This window comes from Exophiala bonariae (assembly GCF_035927105.1).
Source record: "Exophiala bonariae strain CCFEE 5792 chromosome Unknown scaffold_6, whole genome shotgun sequence".
Taxonomy (NCBI): Eukaryota; Fungi; Ascomycota; class Eurotiomycetes; order Chaetothyriales; family Herpotrichiellaceae; genus Exophiala; species Exophiala bonariae.
In genome coordinates this window covers 694341-708725 of record NW_027042481.1, presented here as the reverse complement: position 1 = coordinate 708725, position 14385 = coordinate 694341, and the positions used below count along the sequence as shown (strand labels likewise).

The 14385-nt window shown below is 50.2% G+C and overlaps 7 protein-coding genes across 7 annotated transcripts; 2 read left to right on the top strand and 5 right to left on the bottom strand.

Annotated features, from left to right (window-relative positions):
• Nucleotides 1-305: 305 nt before the first annotated feature.
• On the bottom strand, nucleotides 306-2516 carry AOX1_2 (Alternative oxidase, mitochondrial precursor; the record flags this gene model as incomplete). Its single annotated transcript, XM_064855235.1, has 5 exons — nucleotides 306-437; nucleotides 493-695; nucleotides 751-1865; nucleotides 1917-2397; nucleotides 2447-2516. 5 exons carry the CDS (start codon nucleotides 2514-2516, stop codon nucleotides 306-308), a joined length of 2001 nt encoding a protein of 666 aa, XP_064708824.1.
• Nucleotides 2517-4155: 1639 nt separating this feature from the next.
• Nucleotides 4156-4834, bottom strand: LTR84_011706 (uncharacterized protein; the record flags this gene model as incomplete). Its single annotated transcript, XM_064855234.1, has 2 exons — nucleotides 4156-4751; nucleotides 4798-4834. The coding sequence occupies 2 exons, from the start codon at nucleotides 4832-4834 to the stop codon at nucleotides 4156-4158; spliced, it is 633 nt and encodes a 210-aa protein (XP_064708823.1).
• A 439-nt stretch (nucleotides 4835-5273) lies between these two features.
• LTR84_011705 (uncharacterized protein) lies at nucleotides 5274-7617 on the top strand (the record flags this gene model as incomplete). The annotated part of the gene is made up of 2 exons (XM_064855233.1): nucleotides 5274-5473; nucleotides 5523-7617. 2 exons carry the CDS (start codon nucleotides 5274-5276, stop codon nucleotides 7615-7617), a joined length of 2295 nt encoding a protein of 764 aa, XP_064708822.1.
• A 1382-nt stretch (nucleotides 7618-8999) lies between these two features.
• LTR84_011704 (uncharacterized protein) lies at nucleotides 9000-10370 on the bottom strand (the record flags this gene model as incomplete). Its single annotated transcript, XM_064855232.1, has 1 exon — nucleotides 9000-10370. The coding sequence occupies one exon, from the start codon at nucleotides 10368-10370 to the stop codon at nucleotides 9000-9002; it is 1371 nt and encodes a 456-aa protein (XP_064708821.1).
• A 558-nt stretch (nucleotides 10371-10928) lies between these two features.
• Nucleotides 10929-11699, bottom strand: LTR84_011703 (uncharacterized protein; the record flags this gene model as incomplete). Its single annotated transcript, XM_064855231.1, has 1 exon — nucleotides 10929-11699. The coding sequence occupies one exon, from the start codon at nucleotides 11697-11699 to the stop codon at nucleotides 10929-10931; it is 771 nt and encodes a 256-aa protein (XP_064708820.1).
• A 603-nt stretch (nucleotides 11700-12302) lies between these two features.
• Nucleotides 12303-13056, top strand: LTR84_011702 (uncharacterized protein; the record flags this gene model as incomplete). The annotated part of the gene is made up of 2 exons (XM_064855230.1): nucleotides 12303-12465; nucleotides 12518-13056. The coding sequence occupies 2 exons, from the start codon at nucleotides 12303-12305 to the stop codon at nucleotides 13054-13056; spliced, it is 702 nt and encodes a 233-aa protein (XP_064708819.1).
• Nucleotides 13057-13107: 51 nt separating this feature from the next.
• On the bottom strand, nucleotides 13108-13967 carry LTR84_011701 (uncharacterized protein; the record flags this gene model as incomplete). The annotated part of the gene is made up of 2 exons (XM_064855229.1): nucleotides 13108-13857; nucleotides 13923-13967. 2 exons carry the CDS (start codon nucleotides 13965-13967, stop codon nucleotides 13108-13110), a joined length of 795 nt encoding a protein of 264 aa, XP_064708818.1.
• Nucleotides 13968-14385: the final 418 nt, after the last annotated feature.

The following is a 14385-nucleotide window of genomic DNA, read 5'->3' as shown; positions in this document are numbered from 1 at the left end:
TTGCTGGGTGGGGGTGCACCGTTGCAATAGCCGATGAGTCCTACGACGAGGCCGACTTCACCAGAATACACGGCAATGCAATAATTTTGGAGAGGACTGACTGACACTTTTCAATTTTTGGACAAGTCACTTTTGCTGGCCAATTATAAGAGTAAATGAGTGATCAGCGCAGACAGCATTCATGATCGCATTCAAAGTCCTCCCAAGGTACGTCAACATCATCAACTTCTCATTGTCAACTCGTCGAATTGCAGCTGTGCAAATACTTTCCCCAGATCGTTGTCCCTTCAACCCTGCCGCCTGAACTACAAGCGAGCCAAGCTGACCGTCTCACCAGGAGCATGATAAGGTGGAATCTTCATGTCGAGAGCAGCCCCGCTATAGCCCAGATCTTCAGCAGACAGGACGGCACACTTCTCACCGATGAGGAGAGCAGTCTGTATGAATGGTTAGCAATTTTGTATGATAGAGAATCAGCATGATTCCACTTACCGAGAAGGTGTTACATCCGACATTGTCGGGGCACACTGAAAGATCAGAGACCTTCAAGTTCTTGACGCCGTGGACATTCAGTCTCTCGTCCAAGACACCATGCTTCACGATGCTGTTGCCCTCCTTGGGTGCGATACTGCAGGTACCAAGAGAGTGCCATGTGGTCTCAACGTGACGCTGTACCCACTTCTCGACTTCCTCGACTAGGTTGCAAAGTCAGTATATCTGAAGAATAACCCGAATGTTGAGATGACTTACTATCCGCCTTGCTATACTTGAGAGGTTCACGAAGATCGCATCTGTTGGAGTTCAACGTAACCTCCTCAGCGGGCTTAGTCGTGGGCAAAGGATGTGTCCAGCTGCCATGTTGAATATTGGCAGTGAGATGGTTGGGTCCACCGTACGCATTACGGGTAGCAATATCCATGTCTCTCGCTCTAGCTTCTGAGCCAAAGCTGAAATGAGGATGCATGCCAGTGACCTCACCAGCGTATGCTTGCATGCGGCGGGCCGTCTCTCGAGACTTGATGTATCCCCAGACCATAGGCGCCATATCACGCTTGTCGTTCATGAAGCCGGCATCGAAGTCAGGAGCATCATATGGATCTGGTGAGGTGATGTGGGTGAAGCCACGAGAGAATGGATACTCCAAGAAGTGGAACATGGTGAAGAACTTTCCGGCAGGCATATCGAGATGATCTCCAAACCAACCAGCGATAACACTGTAATGCATCACTGGCTTGTCTGGCTTGTTCTTGAAGTAGCTTTCCCAACCACTGGGGCTGAAGTCAGGTGTGGGCCAAGTCTTCATCTCTTCAAGTTCTTCCTCGGTTGGACGAGCTTTGACACCAGCATCGATGCCGTTGGTGGCCAGTGGTCCAGTACCTTTGATGTTCCATTCATCGAAGACCCTCTTCTGCACATCTGGGTCGCCACGGACAAAGTCATCAAAGGACTCTGTATCAGGCTTGGCTCGATAGGTGGAGAAGGTGAGGTAATGATCTTGGAAATTGAGACCGACACCAGGTAGGTCGACGATGGGCTTGACGCCGATCTTCTTCAGTTTCTCTGGGTCACCTACACCAGATCTTTGGAGAACTAGAGGCGAGCTCAGAGTTCCACAACTGACAATGATCAACTTGCGAGCTTTCCAGAATTTTCGTGGTGGGTCACCACCGCCGACAGGCTTGGTGGGAACTGTGAGGACACCAACAGCAACGCCATTCTCGATCACAACACGATCGACCTTGGTGTTGACTTGCAAGTGAAGGTTCTCATATTTGGCACGAGTGGCGTGGATGTAGGCGTGGGCAGCATCGGAACGACGGCCAGTGTCGCGATTGATCCATTTGAGCCAATGTTCAGCACCGTGTCTGCATTCATGAGTTAGCTGATAACGACGCTGTTTGATGATCTTCACCTACCCCGTAACAAGATCTTGAAGATCGTCTGTGACTGGGAATCCCTGACTCTCGGCTGCTCGGAGGAAGTCTTGCATGATGGGATATGTGTAGTTGCCGAAAGACACTTTGATAGGTCCCTCGAAACCGTGGATATCTCGGTTGTTGCAGGCCCTTTGATATGTCTCATGCTTCCTCATTAGAGGAATCAATTCCTTGGTAGTCCATCCTTTGGCTTGGAAGTCGTCATAGTCAGAGGCTGAGGCGCGAGTGTACATCATGAAATTGATCGAGCTGCCACCACCAAGGATGTGAGCACAGGGGACAATTGCACGTCGACCATCAAGCCATTCTGATGGGCGAGAATAGTAGAAGGTTGCCGTCTTAGAATCCAGCTTCATATTCCTTGGGTAGATACCTGGACGGTAAACCCACGGATTGTTAAGATTGCTCTCTCCACCCTCAATCAAGAGGACTTGAAGCTTGTGGTCCAAGTTGGCCAGACCTTCAAATAGGTCAGTAAGCGGCTGAGAACACCAGCAAGAACAACCTACGTCCAGCAGGCACACAGCCCGAGCTACCACCGCCACACACAATGATATCAACCTCATCGGGAACTGTCATGATTGCGAGTTGAGATGAATTGAATTTGGGAAAAGTTGTAAGGGTAACTTGCTTCGCTCGACCGGGAGCAGGCTGGTGGGAAAGAAGTCAGGGAAGAAGGAAGAAAAGCCCTCATTATAAGGTATCTTCATCGTTGCCCTTCTCCACCTCTCGGTAGAGAGGAGGGAGGGGTTTCATGCACAAAGCTGCCTGGTACATCAAGAAAGTGAGGAGTTGTAGGCTATGTCTGATGATCCTTGTCAATGCAGCATTCACAAGGAGCTCCGGGCCTTGACATGTTCTGATCTGGATGCGGGGTTTGGGAAAAGGATTGTATCTTAGAAATACCAACAATGGCAATCTTTGTGACATAGCCCCGACGTGCATCGAAGCGAAAATTGAGAAAGTCAACAGTGAATAGCCAGGGCGCGTCTCGGTGCTGCATCAAACTGGACCAATATCATGGCAAACATGACGAGCAGTGGACCATGATCCTTGACAAGAAATACCAAAGCTGATGTAGCGCCATGAATACTGGGCCTCAGGCTTCAGGTAAGACAAGGATATCCCCACATATCTCTTCGATCCCACTGAGTCTGAGACTGAGATCAACAGGCCTCTTGATTTGGATGACCCAGATTAAATGGTGAATACATCACCCATTGAATCGAATTCAGATCTCGAGACACCCAGACTCAGGAGATGATTTCCTTGAATACGACGGTATGACGATTGAGTCGGCAGGACGTCAAAAAAAAGTCAGTGTTGGCCAAGGTATCGAGTCAGTACCTTTTCACGGCGCCACCACCGGGCTGCAATGGTTGTGCCGCCCCACAGGGGACCTGGTCCGGAGGTGGCCAATACATGAAACGCGGGGAAGCCACCACGCCCGAAGGGGTGCAGGAGCAGCGAGCCATGGCCGTCCAAGGCAAAATAGATAAGAACAATCCTTGTGCCTAACCCACACAGGAGAGCGGCCGAGCTATGCGAAGCAGTTGGGGGGAGATGATGCGGATGGCTTTGAACTTTGTTTGCGGGGAGGCTGGTCTAACCTTTTCTGGGGAGCGGGAAATATCCATCTGCCTATCAGGATAGAGAGACAAGACAACGTTCCCCAACGGCACCTCTCGGATATCCTTGGGGGTACGTGAAATTGGAGTCAGCGGGGAATAACCTTGTCGAAAGTACATCTCCACCAAGACTTCTAAGAAGAGGAGCAGCCTTTAGTTCCTCGGGCCAACGCATTGTTCGCTCTCGAAATAGCTGTTCGAGAGAGGATCCGCCTGATACATAGGCTCCGTGACGGAATATAGAGACAGAAGTGGACTGATCCGCATGCCGAACATCGATACTGCAGACTCGCCAGCCCCCCTCGTCGTAAAGCTGACTTTCATTGGTATTTGGCGATTGCGATTGAGCATCTTTTGAGGAGTCGTTGCAACGCTCTAATGCGAGTTACTGATGAAGCGTCGTAAACAGCTTCGTAACTCTCGCATAGGATGCAGAATTGAGATATCATCTTGCGAAGTGTGTGTCTGAACTGATGCCAATGCCGGGGGCGTCCACATTCGATCAAGTGGCCTCCAATCGATGCGTGCTGCCTCTAGTGATCACACCGATCCTTGCTTACGTGCATTTGTATGTTCCAATGTGGAACATTTCAGGCAGATAGGGATCCAGGATTGCTTTTACGCTCAAGAATGAGCTGTCGCAGACCACGCTCCGCAACCTGGACCTCCAATATTCTGCCGATACCTTGTCTCCAAGTATCTTCTAGTCCCAGTAATTCTCCTCGGGAACCTTCTTGTGCGGCCTTTCGTGCTTTATTCACACTCTCAACCTCGTCCTTGAGCCGGCTTAGTTCCTGTTCCAGATCGTGCAGCAGGTGTTCCATTTGAGAATTGCCGATAAGCCAAGCGTTCTTCCCAAATTCTTCCAGCAGTGCCAGGTTTGACTGTCTGTCTGACAGGTACATGCTTGAGACGTATGCATTCCTTAGTGCTTGCCGCCACGCCTCTTGCGGCGTATCAGTACCTGGTTCATCAGGTGCTTCATACCTGGTGAGGTCAATTCCTCCGTGCAAGGGTTTGCCTGCCGCTACTCGCTTAAGTTCTGCGATGAACAGCCCGGAGAAATTGACCGTAGGAGGAAGGGGTAGAGAGGGGTGAAGCGTGGACTGATGGTCAGTTGGAAGTTCTCTGGTGATCAGAGCCTGCGCTCTTGCACGATCGGCATCAGAAATATCTCCATCGACGTCTGCGATGAGTTAGCACGGGCATAAGCCGTAGGAAGTGATACTGACAAGGAAGGGAGTCGACGGGCTGGAGGGTGAGGGACATGATTAGAGCGTTGGAGGTGTAGAGGAGGGAGACATCATGGTCGCAACTTCAATCCTTTCAAATCTCAACCATCACGGAATTGATGCCAAGCACTCGCGGTGGTGCACGTGATCTATGCTTTGGCACGTGACCGAGAATAAGGCTGAACCAGCAATGACGACAGATGCCACCGAAACTTGAAACATGATACGAGGTGTTGCCTTGAAAGTTATCAAGAAACATACCTAGGGAGAGAATAGACCACAGGAATAATGGAAAGATCCAGTGTTTCTTTGAATCAATTTATCTTTATAGGCGAGCATCACTTCTCTTTTTTGCGATTTCAAGAGTGATGATCAGTCCCGAGTACTTCCTTGAAATCCTTGGAGACGACCGGGTTCATTCTTAAACCATCCACTTTTGGCAGGGCCTGTGCAGACGCAGTTGATTGCACTAGAAAATGGCACGGAAACCTATTCTGAACCTCCTCCTAGTTCTCTGCCTTACTATCTTGATTGCTTCGTCGTTGACGTGGTTGCTTCTTCCCACATACGCACGAGATGACGGCCCCATATTTGGCAACCCGGAGGAAGCGGGACTTCGTCAGGATGACGCGGAAGGTGATTATCTACTCGGGGTTGGAAAGGCGGACATCACAGGGTATAGTGCGCCTAGCTTCATGGACCAGAATAAAAACTGACTGAACAAGGCCCGTTGTGGAAATTAATATGATGGGATATGCCGATACAGCTCAGTCCGGGACTGGTCTTCGTCAGCGAATCTACACCAGAGCTTTCATCATTGGAAGTCTCAGAGACCCTTCGCGTCGCATTGTCTACCTGGTACTTGATACCCAGTCCGGAGATACTGCCGTTCGTGCTGGTATACTCCAGGGACTTCTGAAGTTGGGCTCTGAATATGCAGGGTACAACAAAGACACCATAGCAGTGACTGGCACTCACAGCCACAGCGGACCTGGCGCTTGGTTGAACTATTTATTGCCCCAAATCACCAGCAAGGGCTTTAATAAAGAAAGTTATCAAGCCATCGTCGATGGTTCTTTACTCGCAATCAAGCGTGCTCATCAAAGTCTCGTCCCTGGTCACCTCAGCTTGAGCGAGAAGCAAGTTGTCGACGCGAATATCAACAGAAGCCCGTATGCATATCTTCGGAATCCAAAACAAGAGAGATATAAATATACGGACGATGTAGACAAGAATCTAACAGTATTGAGGTTCGAGAGGGCTTCGGACGGCCAAGCCCTCGGTATTCTGACATGGTTTCCAGTTCACGGCACTTCCCTGTACCAAAACAACACTTTAATCACAGGCGACAATAAAGGCGTTGCGGCCTATGTGGTTGAAGAATCCTTCAAGGTCAGGAATCCCAGCTTCGTTGCAGGATTCTCTCAAGCCAACGTGGGTGACACGTCTCCCAACGTCCTCGGCCCCTTTTGCGAAGACACCGGCCTCCAATGTTCTTTTAATGACTCTACTTGCGCTGGCCGTACTCAACCTTGTCATGGTCGCGGCCCGCTATTTCGGACCATTGACCAAGGCACAGATTCTTGCTACGAGATCGGAAGCCGACAAGCTGCTGCAGCACTAGATCTTCTGGAGAATGGCGGCTTCGAACGCCTGCCAGCCTCGACGATATCGTATTTTCATACCTATACGAATTTTTCATCCTTCCATTTCACATCTCCCTTCAATCAGTCTCGCAAATTGAAGACCTGCTCCGCCGCACTTGGCTATGGCTTTGCCGGTGGTACTACTGATGGCCCAGGCGCCTTTGATTTCTCCCAAGGAACGAATGACACTGACGATTCACCTTCCTTGAAAAATCCACTCTGGAAGCTGGCAAGAGATTTCATTCACGATCCTACTGATGAGCAAGAGGCCTGCCAGAAGCCCAAGCCTATTCTTCTTGATGTCGGAGAAGCAGATCGTCCATATGCCTGGTCACCAAATATCGTTGACATCCAACTGTTGCGTGTGGGTCCATTGATCATGATCATTAGTCCTGGAGAAGCCACAACCATGTCAGGCAGACGCTGGCGAGAAGCTCTGGCAGCAGCCGCTCCGGCCACACTTGGGATTGACAACCCAAAAGTTGTCCTTGGAGGACCAGCCAACACGTATGCTCACTATATCGCCACCGAAGAAGAATATGGAGTACAAAGGTACGAGGGTGCGAGTACATTGTATGGGCCACACACTCTTGCAGCCTATGTCAATTTGACTCTCACATACCTTCCATATCTCGGTTCTGCGGACGAAACTTCCCGTTTGGATCGTCTCCCACCAGGCCCTAGCCCTCCCATCAATGTCAACTCTTCATTGTCATTCATCAATCCAGTTGTAGTCGACAATGCTGGTCTACTGCGCAAGTTCGGCATGACACTGGATTCTCCTGACCCAGCGAAGCAATTCACTTCTGGAATGACAGTGACAGCCCGCTTTGTGGGCGCGAATCCACGCAACAACTTCCGCCTTGAGGGCACATTTGCTGCCGTCGAGCACTTTGATTCCGAAAGTGGTCAGTGGATCCAGGTACGATCTGACAAGGATTGGTTCTTGGTGTATCGATGGAAACGTATTAGCACCGTCCTCGGCACAAGTGAAGTCACCATTGAGTGGGAAATTGAACCCCATACAGAGCCTGGAATGTACCGCTTCAAGTACTATGGAGATTCCAAATCTCTCGGTGGAACCATCACAGCTTTTGGAGGTACTAGCGGAGTTTTCAATATTGGGGCCTCAAACGACGGAATGACGATGAAGGATGAGCTTTTCAGGCCCTGAGCATGGAGCACTGTTGCTCTTATTCGAGATTGTGAATCGACTCGTAAGGGTCGATCTGTATTCCTCTATGATACCCAATTCCTTAGATTGTATCCTCCTCTGTGTTTATGATATCCTCTCGCCTTTTTGGGAAGCTATTTCTGTCTTGTGTTCCGGTATTTCCAATTGTTTCCATCTATTTTCCAGTTCTCATTCTCACACATGTCTGCCAGATCTCGACGGATCTAGGCTCTGGCGTTTGACACTTGACGAAGCGGCATTGCATTGCTCTGACAGGGCATTTATATATTGCACGCCGTTACAGGAGAAGATGTCAGCAGCTCCTATTCCGAACCGTTCTCGATCAGTGACTGTCCAGACCAAGACGGAGAAGAGGAAGCAAGAGCATGCATGGGCTCGCACCCATCGCAAGCAGAGCCAGTGAAAAACGTTTGTTTCCCTCTTCAAGCCTTCACTGTTAGATCTGGCGTATCGCAACACCATCACGATCCGGTCGTCTCGTTATGGGCCTGCAATAAGTCTCGTAGGAAGCCTGAACGGCGCCGTTGAAGGGGAGGGTGTTGCTGATGTCAAGCGCGTCGTCGGAGTGTTTCGTGATAGTGATACCCTCGATGTCAGTACAAGTGATTCGAAGTTCCTCTGTCAGAGATGGCACACCGCAGGTTAACAAGTCCTGATGATGTGTATCGGCCTGTCAGGCTCTTGGGACATTGGTCGTTGTGTTGTGAAAGTTTGCTATTTCCAAGAGGCGCTCATGCGTCCACTGACAATGGTGATCACTTGGACGCCAGGGTAGTCTGCCGATATCGGGCTCGTCGCTACATCTCGTCAAGCTGTCGATTGAGGACACTATGGAGGTCGACTAGATGTCAGGAACGCTCTGAGAGGAAGATGAGATTTTAGCAGCGACAGAGGATTGAGATGAAAAGGTGGCAGGTCTACGCACCCGCAAGCGACAGGTGCCCAACTACGAGAGTCACGAAGATCGAATGGGGTTTTAGGTGCCTTTCCTGGCAGAGTACTGCTACTAGCTAACAGACCCACTCAGTCGAACCGTGGTCAGGTTGATGAGAAAACTAATCATACATGCCCAGTCCTCCGCGAAACCCTCTTTCCACCACGAAAGTGAGAACTACCGCTAATCGGTAGAACCCGTCAGAACGATTGTTAGAACCGAACCGACTTAGTTCGCAACTGGTGTTGTAGCCAGGCAACTAAAAGAAAACTAATCATACATGCCCTCTTCCTGGATGAGAACTACCAGTGTCGTAGTCTCGGTGTCGGTACTGTGAACCCAGTTTGACTGCCCCCACTGAAGTCCAGGACGCTTCTACCCCAATAAAAAAAATGACATTTAGCCAGGATGCAGCCGACCCTCATAATTAGTGGTACAACTGGCTCACCCTCTGGTTGGCTGCATCAGCACTCATACCGTGAGTCTGCTGAAAATGTCGCGTCAACATTGGTCGACGACTTTTGATTACCCCGGTGGTGGTCTGCCCAAGGTGACCGACCGGGCAAAGGTCACAGAACCAAACGTCTTGGCCGTCCGTTCTGCCTAGGGCAGCTGCTCTCGCTACTCGGTTGTTGGCTGCTGGAGGTGGTGGTGGCGGAGGAGGAGGAGGAGGTGGTGGTGGTGGTGGTGGTGGGAAGGCGGCAGTAGGGAGAGGAGCGGGAGCAGGAGCAGGAGCGGAAGCAGGAGGAGCGGGAGGAGCCGCGTGAGGAGGAGCCGCGATGGCACCGGGGAAGACTGGGGCAACAACTGGATCACCAAGAAAATTGGTGATGGGAAAATTGTCGGCCACCCTAGCCCCGAGCTGCCGCGCTCTCTCGGGCAAGCACGCGAACTTTATTCTCCCCCCAGCGAGGAACCGGTTCACGACCGCCTGGTCGTTTGCCAGAGCAGCCTGGTCGAAGAGGACGCGGGCGTACTCGTCCTCCAGGTTTGCCTGGACGGTGCCGTCCCAAGGGTGTTCCGTTGCTGGAACAACCTCGTACCCTCTGATCCGACCGCTGGTGACACGTTCGTATGTGGATACGAACAATTGGAGGTTCTGGACGGGTGTGGCCCCGAGGAGGTGGTGAGGAGGGGGGGAAGGGGCTGGATTGTCTGATGGCGCCGCGTTGACAGTGCGGACGCCCATCTCTGCGATTCGAGCACGCCAAAGGGCCGCGCAGAAATCGTCCTCCCCCCTCCGGGCGATGAGGGTGAGTAGGCACTGAATTTGTGCCGGTTGGGAGTGCCTGCTCACTCTGACTTGCGGAATGAGGTGGTGGACCGCCTCCTCAAACATCTCCCGGGTCACGAATTCGACGATGTTGTTTGTAATGGCCTCATTGAGAAAGCTTTGTACGCCATGCATGTATGCCGTTTTGATGGCGGCGAGAGTCATGCATGACGTCTCGAACATATTGAACAAGCAGCTGGTGGCTGCCCGGAGGCCGCAGGAGCGAAGTCTGTCGTCCATGAAGACTTGATTTGTGAGGTGGTCTGGGCGGTTTTGATGTTGGGTGAAGGAGTAAGAAGAGAGGTCAAAGACAGGTTTGTCGTTGTCTGGTGATGGGTAGGAGTAGGAGCTGCTGTAGGAAGATGTTGGAGGAAGGGGTCGTGAAAATTGATCAAGATCGGCATAATATGGCCATTGTGCAATCCCGTGCCAAGAAAACAACGCCTCCTGGTGAAGTGCTGCAATGTCGGAATTGTTGCCATTGACGTTCTGAATAAGCGTCCAGAGACGCTCGATGGGAGACATGGCGAAGGGAGGACGCTGTCGCAAAGGACAAGTCACGTGGGGGCGGCGAGGCTGAGCTGATCAGGGGTGGGATGAAGTGGTGGTGCTTGTTTGAGAAGGAAAGCCGAGTGCAGTGCAAGAGACACAACTCAATGAGGAAGGAAAGCCGACTGTTCTGCAAGAATACACAGGCCAGAGGAAGCAAAGACACCGGAAGAGAGAAGAGGCACCAGGAGAATCGCATGAACAATGATGTGTGTGAACACACAGTCTTTGATCATGAAAGAAAAATCTGATGGACGCGTAGAAAAAAGAGGAAAAGAAGAGAGATCGAAAACCAAAAGATCAACAAAGGTGGGGATAGATATAGGCAAGAAATGCTACTCTGGAGCGTTAAGGTGGGAGCGGCGAGGATATAGGGGAGTGATGGACACGAATGGCGATTGCACAGGGCGAAGCGCTTCGTCGGGAGCGGCGATGAGCATCTTGAGGCCGAGCTGAGAGAACATGAACAGCGAAATTGTCTGGGAGAGGGACTTGTACAGACCAAAATCAAGCCATCGAAGCTTTTTGTTGATATCATGTCTTTTTCCATCGTACTCGCCGGACCCATTGTGCCCATTTCTGCACGTCCTCCCTCTCACAGATTCGATCGATAGTATACCACTCACGAGCTAGTTCTTCATTTGAAGCCATACGGTGAACAAAGGTGTGGCAGGCGCGGCAAAGCCATGCGACACTGTTTAGCTGTTGCTCTTCATGCCAACCTCGTTTTAGGACCTTGGCATGTATCTGTCGAGGGATAAGATGGTGGTACGTCATTGGAACCCAGTCTCTTTCACAGATCTCGCACGCACTGGTCTTGGTTGAGACCCATTTTGGAGGCGGGATCGTCACGGCTGATACAAAGGCCGACAAGACACCAGCCATAAAAGACTGAATGTCGGATTTGGGGGGCTCGATCATGGCATATGCTACCAGGCTGTCCACAACATCTGCCGACACATATGCCGACACTTCCTCAGTAACGCTCAGAGTCAAAGGCAATGACCATGTCGCTGAAAGTGCTGCATCATTCTGGATCGCATGGTAGGAAAGACCTTTGAGCTCCTCAGGTAAGCTGCCAAAGATTTCAGTTGCCAGGTAATCAGAAAACTCAGCAAGGGCAGAAGCATCGACTTCTTTTCCCGGATTCTCGCAAGGCTGAGCCTCCGTACTTGCTGCTTTCTTAGGTGTTCCTCCCTTTTTGATCGCTTTGGGTGTTTTCTTTGTTGGAGATATAGATTTCTCGACTATTGCAGAGAATATGCAGTCTCTGAGTACGGCTTCATTGCCAGCAACGTTATCCATAGGTCAAAAAGACTATGGAAAATAGTGGGCGTGTTGTGTGATGATGAAGGTCTCTAGCCGATTGAGACATGTGAGGGGAGTAGTATATATTTCTGGAGCCGCAAGTACTACCCTCTCTGATGTGGATCTATTGCTTCAGGGTCAGGAATTTCAGCCCCTACACCGTATCCCTTCAGTACATGTCCATGTTGTCTAGTATTGGCTCATAAAATTATTGCAACAGGTGGGAAGGGATATGTTCGTGCCCAGTCTGAGCTCTCAAAGACTAATAGATCGTCCAATAGAAGTATCCTGGTGATTGAAAGCAGAAGCGGAAAGCAAAAGAGTCGAGATCTTTCTGTATGGCGAGGCACCTCCAATGTATGATGCCGTGCTCCCTAGCTAGAGCACAGTACACGACTTGATATTTGTTGTTCTGAGATGAGTTGACGTCTACGGAAGAATGCGCTAGTTAGGTAATCATGAACTCACGTGCTGGCTGGCGGGGTTTGTACAAGCATCACCCGAGCGTGAGTTTCTGACTTCCCAGCACGGGGCGAACAGAGCACCTTCTTTATAATTTACTATTTCTAAGTTGTGGTTGGCAGAGGGATTCACGCAAACATGAGCAAGATTGTAGTAGCATTTGATCTCTATGGCACTTTGTTGTCTACCGAAAGCATCGCACAAGAGTTGGCATCCCACTTCGGAGATGACAAAGCCAAGTCTATCGCGGCTGTATGGCGGAAGTACCAGCTGGAGTATACATGGAGGCTAAATAGCATGAGTAAGATGTGAAATTTGGTCTAGATGGCGGTCCTTTACTAATTCTTCCCCAGAAAAATACGAACATTTTTCAGAAGTGACTAAGAAGGCACTGAAGCACGCATTAGCCGAGCATAGCGTAGGCCTGAACGATCAGCAAATTGACAAGTTGATGGAAGCTTATGATTCTTTGTCCACGTTTCCGGATGTCAACCCGGCCTTGAGACGGCTGGGAGAGAACAAGAACATTGAAAGTGTTGTTTTCTCGAATGGGACACAGACTATGGTCAGCAACTCGGTTCACAAGTCTGGAAGCCTAGATTCGAGTGTCTTCAAAGACCTGGTGACAGTTGACGCAGTGGAGATGTTTAAGCCAGCTCCCGAAGTATATCAATATTTGGCCAAGAAAGTTGGCAAGGAAGGGCAAGAATCTGACCTGTGGCTTGTGTCGGGCAATCCCTTTGATATTGTTGGATCACGGGCGGTCGGAATGCAGGCTGCATGGGTCGATAGAGCTGGTAACGGATGGCAGGACGCACTTGGTCAGGGGCCAACAGTTGTTGTCAAGAGCTTGGAGGAAGTGGTTGATGCTGTTGAAAGCCACACCAAATAAGATATAGATAATGTGCCAAAACTCAGAGCTTTGGTTTGTATCTAGACTGCGCTAAGCTGGATCGTCTCTGTACTGTCCATTTGGGGCAGCAGCGACTGCTTCCCGGCTCCGACGAGCCTTTTCCATCTTCGCTGTCCATAGAGCACTTCCAGCCGCGGTTGTAAGCAAGAAAAACATGCTCAAGACAGGAACCAGTTGCAAAGATAGAGCTACGATTCCAAACCACGTGTATTTGAGCTTGCGTTGTGCGATGTATTCGTTTCGTTCCTTTTTAGAAAACCCACGAAGTTTGAAATACCTCCAGCCATGGAACGGTCCAGCTCGATATCCAGTGAGAATGAGAAAGATCGGCACGCCAATGATCGGAATCAAGTTCACCGGAATCAGTACGATGAATTCTAAAATTTGGCGAAGGTTGAAGGGACTGTAGATAGCTGTTACTGTGGGCTTCCCAAGCATTTTGACCGAATTGGGAGCATCGGTGTCCAGCAGGCGTCCTTCTTGGACCAGGTCCGAGAGACCCTGATCGATAAGCACAGCATCAAACACGTCGACAAGAGTCTCGTCCACAAAGAAGGCTTCAAAAAGCAAGGCGACAATTGCGGTCCCCTCTGACAAGACCAGAAAAGTCGCATTCACCCATGCTCCGGCATGATGGAAGACTGCAAGCAGTGCGACTTGTGGCAGATACGTCCAGATGAATAGATTGGCGTAGATGAAGGCGGATAGAAGAAGGATAGGTATTAGGCGTGCTCGAAAGAGAGGATACAGGTAAGGGTGTCGGACGAAATAAAAGATGCCCTGAGACATCGAGTCAGGTCGAGGGTGTCCATTGCTTTTTGGGGTGAGACGGGCATTGATCTTACCTTCAAAGGATAGAGCCAGGTTGCATCAAGTGGTACTCGGGCCATTATTGAATATTTTGGTTATGATGGCCCTTGTGGGAGAGGATGGAATCAAGAGAACGATTACCTCGTTTTGATCAAATGCAGTCGCAAGTCGCAGGCTGCAGTGAACTTGATGCTAACTTTGGAGAGATGACGTACACTGTCCAATCATGGAAACTCGAGGCCAATGGCTTGGCACACCTCCGAATTAGAAGTGTTTCTCTTTTCCCTCACATTTTGTATGTTTTTTTCTTTTTCTTCTTTCCAAAACTGAAAATCCTCTGTATTATTCACTCTGTCAAAACTGTATTAAATGGTTGCTGGAGGGGAAATCAGCAGGAGAGAAGAATGCCTGCCTGCTCAAAAATCCATTGACTTCTGCTGTACCGCTGTCCAACAGTGGCATACGGATTGTGAAGTTCTTGGAAATCAAAGTTTGGCT